This window comes from Silene latifolia, chromosome 3 (genome assembly GCF_048544455.1).
Source record: "Silene latifolia isolate original U9 population chromosome 3, ASM4854445v1, whole genome shotgun sequence".
In the NCBI taxonomy this organism is placed as follows: domain Eukaryota; kingdom Viridiplantae; phylum Streptophyta; class Magnoliopsida; order Caryophyllales; family Caryophyllaceae; genus Silene; species Silene latifolia.
This window is the reverse complement of record NC_133528.1, coordinates 52,940-73,081: the sequence shown is the minus strand read 5'-3', so window position 1 is coordinate 73,081 and position 20,142 is coordinate 52,940. Positions and strand designations below refer to the sequence as shown.

Sequence of the window (20,142 nt, the reverse complement as noted above, 5' to 3'; positions counted from 1 at the left end):
GTCTATAGTTCAAAACAATATTCCCCTTTGTAACACTAAGATTTTTTTATACAGTATGAAGTGATTTGTGTGCAAATTTCGAAACCTTTTGTTCCGAAATCATGTTAGCCGGAAATTGTAGATAATAACTTTTTGACTCTTTAGTTTTCAACGATATTTCAAAACTTTTCAGATTTTTTGCCAAAACATTTTTAATAGAGTTAATACGCCTTAAAATATTAACTTATGTTCATAAGCCTATCAAATAACTTGAAAGGGGGTGTATGGCTGGTTTTGCTTATTTTTGACATGCCTTCTACTACGCTCAAACATTTATATTTTATATGGTATGAAGTGATTGGAGTTCGAAATTCCACACCTTTTATTTTAGAGTTTAATCGACGAGAGAACCGTAATCAATAATTTTTGCCTTTTCGGCCATCTTCCAACAACGATGAGACTTTGTGGCAAAACATTCTCAATATGGCCAGTGTGACTTAAAATTACTAGCAAAAGTTCATATCACTATAAAATGACTTCGAATTAAGCTACAACTAACAACTTGTTTAGTCTTGACATAGTGAGAAAAATACTTTAAGGTATCTAGATGTCTCTATTTTAAACCATATATCCCTTCTAAAACCGTGAGACGTGGGGCATTTTAATATGGTATAGAGTGACTGTATTATAAAATTTAAGGAATTTTATTCTCGGGCCAAAAAGGCTTAATATCCGTGCATCATCATCTTTAGAATCAATTGTCCACAATCTTTTGACTATAGTAAATTTTTTTGCCAAAACCTTGTCAGTAGGGCCAATAAGCCTTAGATTGTTATGAAGAAGGGAAGAATGTAATCCCCCGTGAAATGCGGGAAAATAATGATTAAGAAGATCTTGAGAAACTTATTAGAAATTTCACCCATCCGTGCTTTTGGGCTTAAGCGATGACAAATAATGGGCTGAAAGGTGCATATCTCATCTTATTGGGTTGTGTTGCGACGGTGGCACATCGAGATATTACATTGTATTTCAGACCATCCGCCCTTACGTTGCTCCAGGACATCACTGTATAGTATGAGGTGATTGTGGTGACTATTCCGGGTGTAATTCCAGAGCAAGTATAGTTACCACCCGTGGCTTGTTGAATGATGTCTTGAGTTGGATTCTCCCTTGGTCTTAATCGTTCCTCTCGGCCTCTCCTGCAACAATGAACGAACTGAGGGCTTGGCTTTGTGCCAAGCGTACTCACTCCGACGCTCAAGTCAGTAAACTTAAGGGATAAGTTGTTACTTGGCTGAATGTATATTGTAGAGAGATAAGGAAGATATTACCAGATGAATAGTGTATTTAGGTTTAGTTGTGGATAAGTTGGATCCTTTCCTCAATGAAGGTTGAGGAGTATTTATAGGCTTTCACCTTTTGTCACGTAGTGGCCAAGTGGCTAGCAGGTGGAAAGACCGATCTACCCCTCGGCCGAGGGACCTATGGCAGGCCGGCGGGCCCTGTTGACTCGTCGCCGAGGGGTCTTGGATATGAGTACGCGGGTATGTGTCCCGGCTGGCAGGTTGCCATGCCGAGACCAGTGACAGTAGATGGATCGACGGCATCGGCTAGGTTCTAAGTCGTTGACTTGCTGTGGATATCTTTGACCTTGCTCAATATGTTGACTTGGTCAGCGGTGCAGAATATGCCCCATCAGTGACAATTTTGAGATATTGTATGTCGGAGCTCATCCGGCTGGAAAATCCTGAATGATAACCTTCAAAATTAACAGTTTAAGGTGATCTATAAACACCAATAATAATTTGTGCCAAAATCTTTTCAGTAGGGCCAATATGTCTGAAAATTAGTGACGAGTGCTCAAAATCCTCCTAAACGGCTTAAAATGGAGTATATAACTAGTTTTGTCTATTTTCAACATAATTCAAAAAGTACTTTGAAGCCTTCTTTATAATTCAAAACATTAGTTATACTACCCTTAGATTTTTATTTATATATAGTATAAAGTGATTGTGTTGCAAAGTACAAGACCTTCTATTGTGAAAATAGTCAACTTGAAAAAATGTGGATGATAGGCTTTAAAATCAACATTTTTAAGCAATCTTCAAACACCAGTGATATCTTTTACCGAAAACTTATCAACAAAGTTAATATGCCTTTGAATGACTAGCGTGTTTTCATAATCATCAAAGATAATTTAAGATAAAGTATACAACTTGATTCGTCTATTTTCAACACGACTCAAAGATCACTCTTATTACTGCTATATGTTTGTAATTCGAATAATAATATTTGTACGTGTTACGCTGAGATGTTTTTATATAGTTGAAAATCACTACTATTTGAAATAGCTATCCACCTATTGTAGACGAGTCAAATGTTTTTATATGACGTGAAGTGATTTCGGTGGAGATTTCAAGACCTTTTATCCTGAAACCAAATTGGATCGGAAACTCCGAATAATAGCCTTTACAGTCATGATTTTCAATGATATTTCGAGACCTTTGAGATTAATTATTTATTTTTTTGCCAAAACATTCCAAGTAGAGCACTAGAGCCATCATGATTTTGAATGAATATTGTGTTTTCTTAACCCAATAACTTATAGAGTATACAACTTGTTTCGCCTATTTTTGACACGACTCGAAAAGCACTCTTACGACCTCCAAATGTCTATAGTCTAAACAATATACCCTTGCGGTACCCCATGCTAAAATATGATTTATGTGGTATAAAGTGATTTCTGTGTAAATTTCGAGACCTTTTATCCGAAATACAAGTAAGATCGGAAGTTGTGGTTAATAAGCTTAAGAATCGATAGTCTTGGGGATATTACAAATCCTGGAGATTTATTGTGAAAACCTTTTTAGATGAGCTAGTACGCCTTAAACGTACTAGCGTATGTGCGTATGCATGTTCATAAGCCTATCAAATAACTTAGAATGGAGTATAGAGTTTCTTTGGCATAGTTTTACCATACGATATACTCAAATGATTATCATATAAATCTCTGGCTTTGTCATCAACATGTAACAATTAATCAGTATTTTGTATAGCAACACGATAATATAAATTGAATAAAAAATGTATAGTTTTACCAATATCATATACTCCGTATTAAGCTAAATAAGTATGAAAATTCAGAATAAACGAACATTTATAATATAAAATAAAGAAAATAAATACTTGTAGAAAGACGTTAATCTGGATCATATTTTAACCCTAACTTGTTTAAAACCCCGTATAATTCGACCGATATAAACTGAATTGTTCAAATAAAAAATACATATGACCTATATATTAGTTTTATCCGAACCTGAAATAACTAAAGCAAACAAGTGCATATAGTGTATGAGAATGGATATCATGATCGGTGAACATATTGGTGTAGTCCTCTTGGAGGTACAATTAGGTAGCATGGACACTCCTCCTAGTCAGCCGTCCTATGTCGAACACGCCTAAATGTGTTGGATATCTATAAATGAGAAATGAGATGTCAATAGACTGAAAGATATTAATTAGAAGACAGATTTAGGTAGGAAATGAGGATAAATAGTTAGAGTCAAATTTTATATTCAATTATTTAAATTTAATATCAAATATATATTTTTAAAAAATGTTACGTTAATTATAACTAATAAATATATATTTTTATTAAATTTAAATAACATATGTTGTGTCCTAAATTTCATAAAACACCGTATCAATTATACATGTTGTGCCCGTATCCGTGTCTGTGCTACCTAGCAGGTACAAGTGTACAACAAAGGAAAAAGCAGAGAAGCAAAAACACAGAGAAAAGGCGAGGTGGCCACAAAAACACATGACTGGTTTTGTATTGGTTGATAAAGAGCAATCCGGATAGCGATCCGTGTGAGGTTTCCATGAAACGAAAGGAAAACCGTTGATAACATCCAAATCCGACGGATGCGATCCTCTCTCCCAAAACACAACACCCAAATTCAAAACTTGGCGCTCTCCATTTTCCCGATGATTCCGGCTTTGGCCCTATAAATACACACACCTCCAGGCTCCAATACACAACAAAATCATCTCACACCTTGAATTCACAACAAAATCATCACAAGATAGAAATGGCTCGTACTAAGCAAACAGCGAGGAAGTCAACCGGAGGAAAGGCTCCAAGGAAGCAACTAGCAACCAAGGCAGCAAGGAAGTCTGCTCCAGCCACGGGTGGAGTGAAGAAGCCACACAGATTCAGGCCTGGTACTGTTGCTCTTAGGGAGATCAGGAAGTACCAGAAGAGTACTGAACTTCTCATCAGGAAACTCCCCTTCCAGAGGCTTGTCAGGGAGATTGCTCAAGACTTCAAGACTGATCTCCGTTTCCAGAGTTCCGCTGTTGCTGCTCTCCAGGAGGCTGCTGAGGCATACCTCGTTGGACTCTTTGAGGACACCAACTTGTGTGCTATTCATGCTAAGAGGGTCACCATTATGCCCAAGGATATTCAACTTGCTAGGAGAATTCGTGGAGAGAGGGCTTAGATCTATTACTACTACTACTACTACTACTAATGTATCTAGCTTCTTGCTGGAGTTTCTTCTAGGGTTTATGTATTCGCCTATGTGTATGTAGCTTTTTAGCAATTCAATCAAACGCACCGTATCTTATGTTATCCACATCTATTTGTAGCTTCATTTTCTAATTCATGTCCAGATCTATGCATTCATACACTCTTTATCTTCTGCTTCATCTCCCAATTTTTCTTCATATTCTCTAATTGTCTATAACATCTCACTAAATTAAAAAATAAATTGTTGGCGGGAAAAAGTCTGATTATTTGGGGAAAATGGCGGGAAACACATTAAAATCCGTGTATTACTATCTCAAACTATCTAAATCCACAACTTTCACCTATTTTGTAATAGAACCCTAGATTTTAGACGTTGCTCGACAGAGAACAAGGTGCGTCATGGATAAATACGTTGTTCAAACTGAAGCATCTCAACCAAACCCTAACTCTATTCCCAGGTAATTCCTACACCTTTTTTTTCCCCCTGATTCATGTTTGAGAGTTGAATAATTGAGTGAAGCAAGATGAAAACACAGAAGGCCTCGGTGGAAGAGGGCGGCTATTCAAGTAAACGGCCGCATTGAATCCAAGTATCGTCGCGATTTGTGCGGCTTATTGCTTCAATCCTATGCCGAGGTTTGCTATCTCTACTCTACATTTGTCACACTCTCATTTCTCTTCTTTCCATCGTATAACCCTTGATTGTTTGTTAATGTTGCTTGAAAGATCGGCGTGTTTCCTCACCTGTATCATGCTGATGGCGTTCCATGCCCAACCCATGTATGTCCACATTTAACTCATTTCTCCATTGTTTCTGTTTCTGTCTCCTTTGTTTACCCTTCAAAATTTGAAGAGTAGATAATCGATTCTGATGCACTTAGGAATACAATGAGCTACCGAGAAACAATACTTGTAATGTAACCTAGGGCTCAGGAGTCATAGTTGTTTTGCCTGAATTGTTTTACTTGTAAATAGGTTATAAGTTGATCCCTGCTTCTGTATTAATATTTCGGTTAGCTACTGTAACCATTCATCTATTCCCTAATACATATGATCTCGGTTGTGATGAACTGAAAGGGTTGCTAATCAAACCTACGATTTTATCATATGCAGAGAGACCGAGTTATGTCATTTGCTGGCTTGGATGTTGAGGGTTCCTTTAGAAGGTTTGTCCGCAACTATCTCTTTGATAAAGATGTTGGCTATTGCACATACATATGGTATCTGAAAAGCATTTCATTGAATTCCTATTTCTTGTTGGTAGACATAGGCTTACCAACAATCTCAGTTGGCTTGTGAGTGCTGGATATCTTCACCAAGAAATACATGCACTGTAATTTCAGTATATGGATTTTGGAGATGATATTGTTTTATTCCTACTTATGAACTTAAGCAGGTCAACTAATCGACAGTAGTAATAAATGAGTGTGTGTAATATGGTTACTTTAATGGTCTAAGAGCATCTCCAATGGTTACCTAAAAGGACTTGCTTGCAATTAAAAAAGATTTCAAGCTACTTGCTTAACCATTGGAGCACTCCACATCAACTAGCTTAAATTGAGCTAGTAGCTCCATGGAGCTAGTAGCTCAAATGGTCCCACAAGAAAATATAACCAATAGAAAAATAGTTGTCTCATTTATTTTTTATTTAGAAATTAAGAATTAAATAAATTAATAAAAAAGTGTGTTAGTTAGGTCTCATCAAGCTAATACTAAATAGGATTCACCATTGGAGTAACTTGTAGCTTGAAATTGTTGTTGCTCAAAAAAATGATGTGGCAAAGGTAAGCTAGTACCAACTAGCTTACCATTGTGGATGCTCTAATCTGCCTCCTCTTTTGTAATGAGCTACCAATTCTTGGAATTGTTTTTGCTTTTCTCCCCTGATTGCTTTATATTCTCTCTCTTCCAGGCATGGAGTTTCAGCACTGGACTTTGACAAACAGGTTATTTTTTGTTCTTTTTTGCATTGTCTCTCTGTTTTTTACGAGGAGTCTTTTTTTTTTTTTTTTCTGAAAGCAATACTTGCGGTTCCCTTCCGTAGCTTTATGTTTAACCTTCCATAACGGTCCAGCTCTCTTGCAAATAATCTCCGACTTAAATTATGCTTATGTAAGCTATTACCATTGCTTCTCTAACGAGATAAATATAGAACCATGCTATGGAGCCTTTTAGAAAGTTGAAATTTTTTTAAGATTTTGACTTTTACATGTGCTCTTGAGAGCAGCTTTGATGAATTTGGATGCATTTGGGTTTGTAGCATTTTGTGTTTAACCTTGTTGATCAGTTGCTTTTAGTTATTGGATGGATTTAAAATGGTAGATTGGCTTGCACAGCTGCAATAATCTCGTGTGTCTTGAAGTGTTTAGTTTAACCTATGATTGAAGTTTGTATTCATTTGGACATCTTTGTCTGATCTCTCCAAAGTACATGGCAGCGAAATCTTTATTGTTAATTTTTTTCCGGCCGTTTACTAGCTGATACTTATCTCTTGTTTTCAAGTTTCCTATAGCCCTTCGAAGCACTTGCCCTTTACCTTGTCATGGTTTATTTCAGGGAATATACTTAGCATCAGTGACAAGATCCGGGTGTTTAATGGTACATGATTTTGAATCTCTATATTGCCAAAGTAATGTAATATCACCCTGTAAGATTCTTGCCTCCCACTCAGTTTGATTGAATACAAAATGACACTGTCTAGCTCTGTTTAGAGTCCTGTTTCTATGCAAGACGTTCAATTACCTTTACTACAGGGTTCAATGAGGACGAGGCAAAACATCTTTTGCACATTTCTACTCGCAGGCAACTTGATTCTGTTCGATGGAATCCTTCAAATCAAGATGAGGTTTATAACTTTAGGCCCCTACTTTATAAATGCGTTAGATAAATATTTAGCTGACATATGGTATGTTTCACGGAAGTTTTTTTGGAGTCCGGATTGTTATACATCTTGAACGTAGTCGTAAACTTGGAGTCCGGATTGGTATACATCTGGAACGTCCGGACAAAATTGCTTATGTGCACTTGTTCAGTCGTAAACTTGGAGACTTGACTTTATGGCTGTCGTGCACTTGTGTTGTACTAATAATTCTTTAATAGTTTGAATTTCCGATCACGAAAGTTGCTTAATAGCTCACCAAGTCACCTACATAGTGTTAGACAAGAAGCTAGGATTTTGAAAGGATTCTTACTATATACTGTAGTATTTAGTTATTCTGCTGTTTGGTGTCAATGTGTCATACATTTATGTTTTTGTGAAATTGGAGCTCTTCATTCCATGCTTTTGACTTGACCAACATGATGCTCCTTCAGGTTGCTTGCACATCAATGAAGAGCAGTGAAATTTTTATTTATGACATTGGTTATGTCTCTTCAAAACCTGTTGAAGTGAGTTGAATTCTCATCCCTTTATTTTAAGCATTCCTGTAAATACTACTCCCTCCCTTCAAATTCAAACACCTGGGTCCACCATTTTTTTGTGGGAGGGATTTTGAATTTGCTGCGTGTATGAATTTGAAAAGAGGGAGTATACAGGATGTTTAGTTGATCACTGCTCATACTGTAGGCAAAGGCAATGAATACGGTCATGTCCTTTGTTTTGTTTGACTAGTGTAATCTTACAAACATTGCTATTTATCGTTTGTTTTAGTTATCTGATAAAGATCCATAGAATTAATTGATGCTTAGTTTAGTGTAACAGCAGGTCTGGATAGAGTAATCATACCCAAGAGATACGATTAGATCCGAGAGGCACAGAAAATAATTATCAGTGTACAAGTCTTTCGAGTCGGACCAGAAAACTTGTTACGGTGGTCCTTGTCACGGTTTTACTGTATTGCTGACTGACCTATGGCTATGTCTTATAATGCTACTGTCTCGCTTTCTGCAGGTGTTGAGAAAGAAGCCTGCTTTGACAATTCATGGGGTTGATGTTCACAAGGGTCTGTCAGATGTAGCTTTTACATCATCTGATGACTCCAGGTGGGTTTATGCATGGCTGATCTAACATATATACTCTCCCCTCTCTTTTGTGTTGGCCTCATCTCCTTTCTCGCTCCCCCATGTATGCCTTTATACTTTATTTTCCATTCCAATTTAGTTTTTTTTTTTCCTCGAAAAGGAGGGGGAGGAGAGGGGGGGGGGAGGTACTAAGCATCTTTCTATAAGGGTTAAGACTTTAACATTGTCACACGACCCTACTGTCTTTACCTTTTGTTCCAAATGGTGAGATAGTGAGACTTTATTCTGGCGCCGGAGCTACCACATTGTTTCTGCAAGGTTTTCTGTAGGTTTGAGTGTTACACGGTTGCACTCCCTACCTCCCCTTATATGAATTTCTCAATGATAAATGAAAGACATTTTGCTCAACTGATTGCTTCAACTTGCCTTTGCATGATGTCAACAGAATTTTTGCTTCTGACACCTACGGCTCAATCAATTTATGGGATAGAAGAAGAGGCCCCTTTCCATCAGTTGAGCTGACAACCAATTCCCACAATGCTCTGAACAGTATAGAACTGAATACTGAAAATCAGGTTCTTTCCAACCCTTTTAGTGAATTGCATCAAGAAAATGGACGACAGCTCTTTTTCTTACTCCTTTTAAGAAGAATCTCTTTTCAATATTTTGTCTGCATGCTTGTTGTGCCCAAGCTCCACCAAATATCACTCTTACCTCCTTCATGTGTCACTGTAAACACTTGCAATTATGCTTATGATAAGAATTACTTGGGAAGTAGGGATTAGAAAGTCATTGGGACACTTGTCAACGCACTCAGCATGGGAAGATTCCTCAATACCTTTTAAGATGTCTTCTTTATCCTTCCAAATTGCATTTCAGATTTGTAATTGTTGATTTAGTCTTTGAACAATTGTAGATACTCTGTAATACTCCCTCCACATCTAAATGATGTTCCATACTGATAATGCACATAAACCAACAATTAAAATAACATCTGGAGGGAAATGAAAGTAGAGAAAGATTGTGAGGTCCCAACTCTTAAGTCCTAAGAACCACAAGTTTTATACAAAAAAGGAAAGTGAAAGATCATTCCGAATTTTCCATTTAAGAAAATGTGGGACATCATATAGAATTGGAGGACGTATATAGTACCACATTGATACTATAAGTAAAACGCCAAAACATACGCCCTCCCATTCATCGTGTTCTTCCTTTTCAATATGATACAACTCTTAAGAAATGCAGTATAATAATATAGCACAAAGCAAGTGGAAAAGGACAATAAATTAAGTGAGAAACGGGTACTGTATAACTAGTACAATGTAAGTAGTGGCTAAATAGGTAAATATGGGTGAAAACGGTTGGGATAAGTATTAGACCAAAATAGAAAGTTCTCAAATGGGAAGAAAACTGTAAAAAAAATTTAAATGGAATATGGGGAAAAAACTGTAAAGAGGATGGATTATATTATCAGCTGAAGTAATACTCAATTCTAAGGAGCGCCTGCTTCTATATCTAGTCGTAGATTATTCTGATCCCGGGGTACACTTTTACTGATTTCAGATTGTTTATGGAGCTGGTAATCAGGGAATTATACACATGTGGGATCTTCGCGGTGGAAGAGCATCTGCTGCATTTCAGAGCCATAAAGAGGTTGAACAAAATATATTTATTGACATTCCTCTTACGCCAGTCACATTGGGACCTGACTTCTGGTCTAGTACAAACTAGACCAGATTTGATGCATGAACCTAGTTATATTACAAGATATTTGCAAAAGGGATGCTTCTGCGAAAGCAGCTCTTTTTCGTTATCAAACCCGTGTAGCTCTGCTTATAGCCTTATATTATGCAGGACGATGATTACCTTTATCAGTCTCGGCCTTTCCGGACACCTTTTGGGTAGATTGAGAAATACAGGGTCAGTTTTGCCTACTCATTTTTGCTATACCTGGTGTTTCTATTTAGGCATATCATCCACCTTTGGCATCGCTGAAGTTATCGATGATGCTGGAGAAAATTGAGTCACTAAAGGTACGTAACTTTGTGACACCTTTTCATCTTTGCGTGATAGGCTGGTTTTAGTATGTTAATCATAATTTATTCGTTGGAAAAGTTTGCATTAGTCTTAGAGGCAGGTCTGCTCATATTGTGGTTTTGTGCAATTATAATGCTCTGTCGAAGCTGAAGTAGGAGGACTGCAAAATAACTTGGCCTCTTTAGAAAATTTTGAGTCATCCAATTCTTGTGCATTAAAGCTTAAAATAATTTGCAGGCTCAGTCAGATATTGTTCCAAAGGATATACATTCTATCAGTTTGGATCCTTCTTGTGCATACTCCTTGGCCTTCCATCTCGAAGATGGCTGGTAAGTTTTTAACTTGTCACGTAAAAGCTCTGTTGATGTGCAGTTGTTTCTCCCCATGGATCCTTATTGTGCATATTACTTGATTTTCCACCTTGCCTTGGTAGGCACAACTATAATAATCCCAATGTTATATGATGTACCAGCGTAATATTTCACCCAGTTTCTCCTTTATTACTCGTTGTTCATGAATAAATTTGACACGTCATCAGCTACAACCCTCCATTTTCCTTTTCATTGATATAATGTTTTGTGTATTGCAGGTCTGGCATGCTTGACATCCGTAGCTTAGAAGTGACACATATCCATTGCCCCCCACCAGCTTGGTTGTAAGTATTCTCCTTATTTTTGGTACAATGTAAGGTACACGAGCTCGGCGTATTACTCATTCACTGATTTGTATTCATTATGAGATTACAGGGATAGCTCGCTCACATCTAATTTTTCGTATCTAAGAAAACCTGCCTGGCTTTCTACAAGCTCAGTGAGTTCTTCTTCTTATTTTTTAGGATAATTGTGGATGTGTTAGTGGATACAGTTCCAAGTTGTGATTTATCTTACTGTTCCATTTTTTTTTACTGTTTAACCAGTGATGCTTTCTAATATTTGTATCAACTATAATACTATTGTTGTTTGTGCAGATATATGTGGTTGGGTCATCGACAGACAAAGGGATACATCTTTTGGATTTCTATCCTGATGCACGTTCTCCCTGTCATGTGGACTTTAGGTGAAATTGCTTGTTGTATTTGATCATTTGTTATGCACTCGGGAAATTATGATGTACCTAGAGTCCCTGATAGTTTATTCTGGTTCAGTGAGGATAGGCTGAAGAGCTCAAGGCAAAATGGATTTGTTCCTCTATCGGAAGATGTTGCTGCATGTGCTGCACATCCTTGTAATGGCTTTGTTGTAGCTGGTACAAAGGTCGGTTTTCGCAAGACTATTCCTTTCAATTACTCCTTATTTACGTAATGTTGAATGGATTGTTTGTGATCAGCATGCGCATGCAAACATTATGTGGTATGGCTTCATGGCTTGTACATTTTGATGGGCCATATATTCACCTCATATTATTAGTTTGAAAGTAGAGTATTGTTTGTTTCTTCATAAACGTCTTGCTCGGCCACTCCATGACTCAAGTGATGCAAAAGGTTTTGTTCAACTTTTGTGGATTCCTTGGTTGTTTTTCTGAATATGTTCCGATGGTGGTTTCAGCAAGCCTCCTTGTTGGTTATCAGTCAACGGAAGAAAGTTTGGCAAGGTGAGGAAGATCTAAAGGACAGTGATTAGATTTATAAAGAAATGGAGTGTTTTGAATGATGCAAACCTGATGTCAAATATTTGAATGAGGCGTAAGCCACGGAAAAGGACTTGTAAGCTGGTCAGTATCATAGCTGCACTGAGGACGTGAAAGCAAAGAGCTACTGGAATGAGTGTATGAATGAGACGACATATAACAACAATGCCTTGGGAAGATCACTGATTGCTCTAGAAAAAATATTCTCGACACAGATTACTGGTTGTCCTAGGAAGAGGTCTTGGACTCTCGAATCTGAGATTATTGTTTTAGTGAGATATTTTCTGCATTTTCATTTTTAGGTTTTACTTCCATGAGTGTACAAAAATTTGGAATGTAAATTGTGTCCATTGTTTCGACTTGTGATTTTGAGTAAGCAAAAGAGAATGTTTCATATGCCCAGGAAATCGTTTGCTCATGGTCATTGGTTAATGTGATGCTGCTGATTTTCAGAATGGTGATGTCAACGTAATATTTGTATAGCTTTATTTCCATAGTAGCAACTAGCAAGTAGTTGGACTAGGTACCTGAGTCCGGAGTTGATCATGTGCTGAACTTTCGACGGGCTTTTCATGTCGTTCAAATATATCAGAATAAATTAAAGGTAAGATCCATGATATTTTTGTATGTTGCAAGTATATACTATTATAGCTGCAAGCCTGCAACATTAGCAAAATGATTAAAATTGTTAGGATGGATGCTAACAGAATCAATAGTGTAGCCATGCAGTTACTCTGTTCTAAACTGGGAACTCATGAAGTGGAGGGACACCTGCGATTTTTGACACTGGGAGGGAGCTTTTGAAATACTCTGTAGGAAACATCGATGGTGACGTTATTCCATTTTCCTTTTAGAGGTATGTTTTATTAGTGTTCCCCCATTTTGTCCGAACTTGGCATTTCATCTAAATGTGGTCATCGACTGAGCTTTTTAAATTTAAACTGGAGGCGTAAGAATGTTAATAGAGTGGGTAAACTGGATACACTCTAATAAGATACTTCATTGATAAGAAAAATTAAGGAAGTTAGATGAATAATGAATTAATAGTTGTCATGGAGAAATTTGGAATCTTGTTTTTGAAGAGGCAACAATAAGAAGAGGACAACTCGAAAGAGACTGTTCAAGGAAAACAAACTAAATTACTAAAGTAGAATATTATACTTGTGGAGTTGTGGTCTTGAGCTTTTCCCTTGTCATGGATAAATAAAGTGTAGGCATTTGCCTTTAACTTAATTGTTTGGGAGTATTGATTATGATAAGGGTGTTTAGTTAGCACGACTTGAATCATTGTCCCACTGATATAATATGTAAAGTACGATATAAAAGGGGAGGACGAGTCTCTTATGAAAATGATGATACGTTATCGAGTGGTATTATTAGGGTGTTTACTACACATGAATGAAAGAAATGGTTTTCCTATCATCAGTCTTTTTTATGTAAAAGGGGAGGAGGAATCTATATCGAAATGGTGATACACGCTAAGAAGATACTTGCCTCTTTACCCAATTCATTTGAGATTTTATAGTGCAGTTTGATATGTATGCGTGTCAAATACATTTAGAGGCCCCCTCCCCTAATTAACGTAGTCATAAAATGATGTTTGAGGATTAGTTAAAAAGGAGGGCAGACCTTTCACCTTTGCATGTGGAGGTTGAAATTAGACAAAGCTTTTCCATGGAGTGGTTGATTCAAAAAAAGTGTCATTTTTACATATAATAGTATAATAATGACGACCTCCTTACACTAAAAGTTCTGGAAACCAACAAAAACTTCTATAAACAAACCTCTTAATCCTATCTGGAATTCCATTTTGGATACAACATACCCCTATTAATCAACAACTCTTTTACAAATATGAAATACCATATCCCACATGACGTTTATCTTTTGGACATTGTTGACTGTTGTTGATGCCCACCCCCCCACAAGATTGATTATTGCAAGTAGTTGGTTCTACGAGTACCTAGTCTTCAAAAAATAGTTTTATACATATTGATTCCAAGTAAGTCACGGTTTCAGACAATCGGTTTTAAATTACGATTTTAACTAATTTGATTAAGTGCGTCTTATATAAGCTTTTGTATTCACTTACGGTTAGTCGTAGTGAATATTTCAATTAGTAGAAGAGTATCAATATTTTCAGCAGTTTTCACAAACACCCTCTCTCTCTCTTACGATCTCATCTCGATCACATCTTATCTCCAATCACAATAGTCATTCCTAACCCACTGATTTTTTTTTTCTTTTCAAAATCATAATTTAATTCTGCCAAAAACATCCTCCTTGAAATATTAGGTTCACTTATTGCCATTGATTATAAAACATACGAAGTATATGATTATGCAACTTAGATTTCTCATTAGCCTTAACAGCCTAGCAAACTTGAAAATTTGAGGTTTTTAACAGTTCAATATGGATGAGAATTGAGATACCAAAAATAAAACGTGATCATAATTGGTTTGCTAAATAATCCATGTTTAATTGTATTATAAATGTACGAAGGAGCATGAGTTAAGTAGTGTTTTCTTAACAATCAGATTTGTGAGTTAGGATTCTCTCCGTTTGTTTTAGGAAAGGTCCATTTCCTCCGTCAAACTTATTTAAATAACAATATTTTGATGCGACTTATATTAACAAAATGAGTTTTTTTTCCTTCTTATGATGTGACTTAGACCCGTTTTTCATGGTATCTCAGGACATAGCGTAACTATTGTCAACCTATTGAAACATTGGGGTAATCTTTGTAAATATTACTACTAGATAATTGAATACTCTAAATTAGGTTTAGGCTGGCTTTTCTCATTGTATTGACATTTTGAGATTTAAAGGCATTATCAACGAGTTAGCTACAGTTAGACTAATGTTGCAATAAACATAAGAGTAGATTCCCCTCATTCCCATCCTTACTTCACATGCATAGCTTTTAAGTGCAACAATTACAAATACTACAAAGACAACTCACAAGCCACCCTTCCTTAGTGTCTTTCTCTCTCTTTCTCATCTTCTTCTTCTCCTTCTCATTTGTTTTGTCCCAACCTCATTTGTTTTTAATTCTCACTCCAAAACCACTTTCTCTTATCCCTAAAAATGCACTGCTTTTAAACAGGAAACCATGTTTGTTTCTTGTTTTTCTTCAATGGATTATACATGCTAGGCTATTCTCTGTTTTTCTTTTTTGTTTCTTGGTGTCTCATCCATGGCTGCTGCATTAAACAATAACGTAGAGGGTGGCGTGATTATTGATAGGCAAGAAATAAAGGAAGCCATTGCTAAAGCAGTGGAGCTAAGAGCATTACATGCAGCATTGAAGCAAGGAAACAGTCCCGCACATCTCAAATTGCTGTCTTCTGTTTCTTCGTCGCCGCCTCCTCCTTCCCAGTTCTCGTCACATGATTATCCTATTTTTACACCTGTAAGTTCCTTTTTTTTTTTTTTTTTTTAACATTCTACATACTGATTTGATTGCCCTACAAGCATTCTCATGCAACGCCGAAGTAAAATATCAGCGGGGTAACGCTTGATAAATTTCTTCTATTTTTGATATCTATTACTCCCTCCATCACATTTTTATTGTCTCTCTTTCTAGTTTGGGAGGATTTAAAGAAAAAAGGTGAATTGCCAATTTTGTCCCTTGAATGAAAGAAGAGTTGAGGTTTAGGGTGGTTTTGGTGGTAGCTAGCGATCTAGATTCTAGGGGTAATTATGAAATGAAATAAAACGGGACAATAAAAGTGGGATAAAGGGAGTATTAAAATTTGACAATTTTTGAATTTGTTGTCACGGCCTTCTTCTCTTTCCATATCTGCCACTGCTCTTGTTATCACTTCTTCATTCTGTGTCTTGAGCCGGTAATAGACCAATTAATTTGTTTCTTTCCGTTTTTTAAGGAAAAAAAATTAATTTAATATAGGACATGGAGGAATAAATATGTGGTTCTTGTTAAGAGACACTTCAATGAGGTGTTGCTGGCATTCTACCCAATAATTGCTACTGTGTTTGTTTTGTTGAGCATAAAATTATTATTATTATATCCAATTGGTTTTGTCTACCCTATTACACCTTACACGATGGTTTTTGTTTTGATTAGTACTCTTCCTCACTCTTTTTCATATGATTTTATCATTTTAAGCATCCTTTAATCTACACTTCAAATAATTGACGCGAATATATGGATAAATACGGATCGATACGGATATATCTAAGATAAGTTAATACTCCGTATTCTTATAGTCCTAGGATATAATTAATTCTCACAAAATTACAATACTATCCATACTGTGAATCCTAATCTAATCTTATTAGTTATCTACTTTCCTTGATAGATGTCCAGTTTGTCAAATCCAGTTTTGATCATTCATCAAACTCATATCATTATCGGTCATTTGAAACGGTCTCTATCCTATGAGCAAGGCCGTAAATATCAGACGACAATATAGAAAATTCCAACGGAGTTTTTTTTTTTGACTCTCAGTCCAACCGTATCGGGTCTAATTTGGAACCTGAATCAATTTTTTCTTGACCTGAATCAACTCAGAAACAAAATTTGCATGATACACCCATATTAATTTATTATCATGTAGTACTTGAGTTTTGAGATCAATTAAATCAGCTCTTTAATAATTTGATTACTTAAAGGTGAACACTTTCTTCATCTAATGCAACTTACTGGAGTTCAGTTAAGGTTCGTTGAGTGAATTTGAAGTTACAAGTCACTTTGCCTTAATTATAATTAGTTTGAAAGGCTGCTACTGACTGTCCTACTCTTTCATACCTTTACACTTTTCTTCTTTTTAATTTGTTGATGGACTGAGTGAAGATGAAGCTAAATCTTTGCTGTATTATCAGAGTTATGAAGATGAACCCTTACCAGGCTACGTCCATTTACAAACTCTGAGCCAAACATTAGGCGAAAGTTGGGAAGACAACAGAGTAGAGGAGAATCGGAATGAGCTTCCCGCTGAAAGTCTCCAACTGTCAAACTATACTAGACCAAATGTTACATTAAAGAAGGGACTTCCACCTGGATTAGCAAACATGAACAACCATATATGCCCTGGAGATGATACTAAATCGGTCACTAGCTCGTGTACGAATCACATCTCATTTATACCAAATTCACCAGGAAGTGAATTTTATAAGTCAAGGAGGAGAAACAGCTTAGGTGACTTCAAATCTGTATCTTCCTGCAATAACTGTAAACCTGCAATTATTAGCACCGATCATGATAACACGAGTATTATAGTGCCACTAACAGATTCTCATGCTGCTATGAACCCATCTCAAACCAAATCTCGAGGGTTGAGGTTTTCATGGCTGTTTCCTCGGCTAAAAAGAAGGCCGAAGAATGATATCAGCTCACCTGTTAGAACAGAATCTGAAGTAGTATCCCAAGTACTTAAGGGTTTTAGTGCAGTACCAATAGAAGCCCTAAAGAAAGAGCTGATTGACGCAAATCAGAAGAGGGATGCAGCTCTGAGAGAGGTTTCAGACATGAGATCTTCCTTTGGGGAGCTGAGAAAAAAGCTTGAAACATTGGAATCCTATTGTGAGGAGCTACAGAAGGCTTTATTGGCTAATAGCATTTCAAAGAGAGGAAAATTGTCCGATGTCAAAAATGGGGACGGTTTGATGCCGGTTAGTGAGGAAGTGATGATTGAAGGGTTTTTACAGGTTGTATCAGAAGCAAGATTGTCTGTGAAGCAGTTCTGCAAGACACTCTTGGAGGAGATTGACGAAAGCGATGAGCAATTATCTGATAATTTAAACCTGCTTTTGAAGCCCTATAAACTTTCCTTAAGTCCAAGGTATTCAAAGGCGGTTTCTTACCACCTGGAAGCCATTATAAATCAGACATTGTATCAGGATTTTGAGAACTGTATTTTTCAGAAAAATGGGACGCCAAAGTTCCTTGATCCTCAGCAAAATCGACTAGCAGAATTCCAGTCCTTTGCAGCATTGAGAAATTTGAGTTGGAATGAGGTGCTCAAAAAAGGTACAAAGTATTACAGCGAAGAGTTTAGTAAGTTTTGTGATCAGAAAATGAGTTGCATAATACTGACACTTAATTGGACGAGACCTTGGTCGGAAACACTGCTTCAGTCTTTCTTTGTTGCAGCAAAATGTATCTGGTTGTTGCACTTGCTCGCGTTTTCTTTCTATCCAACATTAACCATCTTAAGGGTGGAAGAGAGTAGAGCGTTTGATCGTGACTATATGGAAGATATATTCATTGAGAAGCAGAAAATGCAGAATCAAAGAAGGGTTAAAGTGATGGTTATGCCTGGGTTTTATGTCCAGGATAAGATTCTTAGGTGTAAGGTTTTATGTAGGTACAAATCTGTAGCATAAGATAGTGTTAATCTGATACAAGGTTCATGTACTCTACCCATTAATTATTATGCTTTTGCTAATTTGATCGGGGGAGATCAACGGGGTTTGAGGAGAGTATGGTGACAATAAACATGGTTGAGACTTGAGAGTGCACGATATGAGATTTCTGGGACTTGAGGAGAGTATGGTGACGGAGAGGGCACAATGGAGGGAAAAGATACATGTGGATTTTTAGTACTCCCTTCATTTTTTAATGTATGACATTTTACATTTACGAGGTAAACCTTTAACTTTAATATTTAGAAAAATATATTTGTTCAAAAATTATAAAAATGTTACCATTAAATTCCTTACGAAAAGCTCTTTCATATGAGTACATATATCATATTATTTAATCTTATATTTTAAGAGATATTGAAGAGAGAAGTGAGTGTCTCGAAATGTGAGAAAGTCATATATAAAAAAACAGAGGGAGTATTTGATGTTTTTTTTTGACATATTTAGTGTTTTTTTTATTTAATTTAAAGAAATTAAATTATTTATTCTTCTCTCCTTTATTACACTTTTTACCAACCACTTTCTTATAGATTTTACTTGATTCATTCCGGATCCTTAATTCTATTTCAGTTTTTATAAAAGAAATCCGGAATTCGATTTTAAAACCCCTAAGTTTACCTTCACTCTCCATTACATTTTCGTTCTTCCTTTTTGTTTTTCATTCTCCCTTTTTTTATTCGCATTTTGAGGCGTGCGTTCACCATAGACGGTTCGAAAGGATGATTCATGTCAGCCGACTCCAAATCATTTTGGGATTAAGACTCTGATGTTGTTGAGATCAACGGGGTTGATAAGTTGATGCACATATGTTAATCTGGTGCAAATGTCATATGTTTTCCTCTACGTCTCATAAGGGATATGAAAATGTAGTTACTCGTTTTTTACCTTGCCAAAAAAAAAAAAAAAAAAAAATTGTTGAACAAACAAGAGGTTTATCCCTAATATCCTCCCCGTCTCTTTCTCTCCGAATACTTCAATCGAAACAAAGCTTAAAGGTGGGCACACAGATCATGAAGCAATGACAAAACGCAGAAGCAATGTGAAAGGGACACTTCATACGCTCATGCCTCTTGCCTATTTGAATCAGCTAGTCTTGCTTGTGATGAGCTAATCCCGTTAATCCCGTCACAAGCTTGTGACCTCTCACAAAAAGGGAGAGGGGACAAGGTGAAACACCCCATGTGCTTCCCACTCACCTTTTAATGGGCATTTTATGAGAGGAAACGGTATCCGTCACAAGCTTGTGACGGATATCGCCTGTCTTCAATGAGATTTTGTGTATTTGAATGTATCCCGGGTTGGATTTTGGCATGGTGGCATCATTCATTCATTACACACTTAAACTCCATCAATATTAAAGCAATGCAATTTTAAGTTTTTAACTATTGTATACACCATGACTAAGGGTTTAAGCAAACATCACAATAATCACTAATCTTGATACTCAGTAAAATCTACTAGTACTATCAATTACGGAATTGTAAGAACGAAGAAACAAATTCAGGTTAGAAAAGAATTAGAATTACGAGTGATTTGATTGATTTCCCCGCTTTTCCCCGTAAATTAAGCATGTACCTAATTTTTTGCATATATCACGTTTAACTTTGATTTTTATTTTT

The 20,142-nt window shown here is 36.5% G+C and overlaps 3 protein-coding genes across 6 annotated transcripts; all 3 read left to right on the top strand.

The window, feature by feature from the left end:
- The first annotated feature begins 3,925 nt into the window (after positions 1-3,925).
- On the top strand, positions 3,926-4,619 carry LOC141646560 (histone H3.2). Its single transcript, XM_074454431.1, has one exon. The coding sequence runs from the start codon at positions 4,074-4,076 to the stop codon at positions 4,482-4,484; it is 411 nt and encodes a 136-aa protein (XP_074310532.1). The 5' UTR covers positions 3,926-4,073; the 3' UTR covers positions 4,485-4,619.
- Positions 4,620-4,722: 103 nt separating this feature from the next.
- Positions 4,723-15,469, top strand: LOC141646559 (uncharacterized). 4 transcript variants are annotated; one of them, XR_012545575.1, is made up of 20 exons: positions 4,723-4,971; positions 5,050-5,149; positions 5,240-5,293; positions 5,627-5,679; positions 6,426-6,459; positions 7,070-7,160; positions 7,267-7,358; positions 7,826-7,900; positions 8,403-8,494; positions 8,919-9,048; positions 10,037-10,126; positions 10,441-10,506; positions 10,748-10,839; positions 11,100-11,165; positions 11,257-11,320; positions 11,478-11,566; positions 11,655-11,763; positions 12,590-12,740; positions 12,858-12,992; positions 15,383-15,469. XR_012545575.1 is itself a non-coding variant. In XM_074454430.1 (18 exons), the coding sequence occupies exons 1-18, from the start codon at positions 4,913-4,915 to the stop codon at positions 12,127-12,129; spliced, it is 1,428 nt and encodes a 475-aa protein (XP_074310531.1). In that variant the 5' UTR covers positions 4,723-4,912; the 3' UTR covers positions 12,130-12,532. The 4 variants fall into 4 exon arrangements, 2 of the variants coding, with proteins under 2 accessions (XP_074310531.1, XP_074310530.1); XR_012545576.1 differs by having other exon boundaries at positions 12,853-12,992; XM_074454430.1 differs by lacking the exons at positions 12,590-12,740; positions 12,858-12,992; positions 15,383-15,469 and adding an exon at positions 12,055-12,532 and having other exon boundaries at positions 5,053-5,149.
- LOC141646558 (IRK-interacting protein-like) lies at positions 14,965-18,816 on the top strand. Its single transcript, XM_074454428.1, has 2 exons — positions 14,965-15,548; positions 16,982-18,816. The coding sequence occupies exons 1-2, from the start codon at positions 15,333-15,335 to the stop codon at positions 18,482-18,484; spliced, it is 1,719 nt and encodes a 572-aa protein (XP_074310529.1). The 5' UTR covers positions 14,965-15,332; the 3' UTR covers positions 18,485-18,816.
- The last annotated feature ends 1,326 nt before the right edge of the window (positions 18,817-20,142 follow it).

Coding starts and splice junctions, on each gene's coding strand:
- LOC141646560 (XM_074454431.1), top strand. CDS start 4,074: ATGGCTCGTACTAAGCAAACAGCGAGGAAGTCAACCGGAGGAAAGGCT.
- LOC141646559 (XM_074454429.1), top strand. CDS start 4,913: ATGGATAAATACGTTGTTCAAACTGAAGCATCTCAACCAAACCCTAAC. Junction 7,161..7,266: donor AAGTAATGTAATATCACCCT/GTAAGATTCTTG, acceptor CCTTTACTACAG/GGTTCAATGAGGACGAGGCA. Junction 7,901..8,402: donor TCTCTTCAAAACCTGTTGAA/GTGAGTTGAATT, acceptor CGCTTTCTGCAG/GTGTTGAGAAAGAAGCCTGC.
- LOC141646558 (XM_074454428.1), top strand. CDS start 15,333: ATGGCTGCTGCATTAAACAATAACGTAGAGGGTGGCGTGATTATTGAT. Junction 15,549..16,981: donor ATTATCCTATTTTTACACCT/GTAAGTTCCTTT, acceptor CTGTATTATCAG/AGTTATGAAGATGAACCCTT.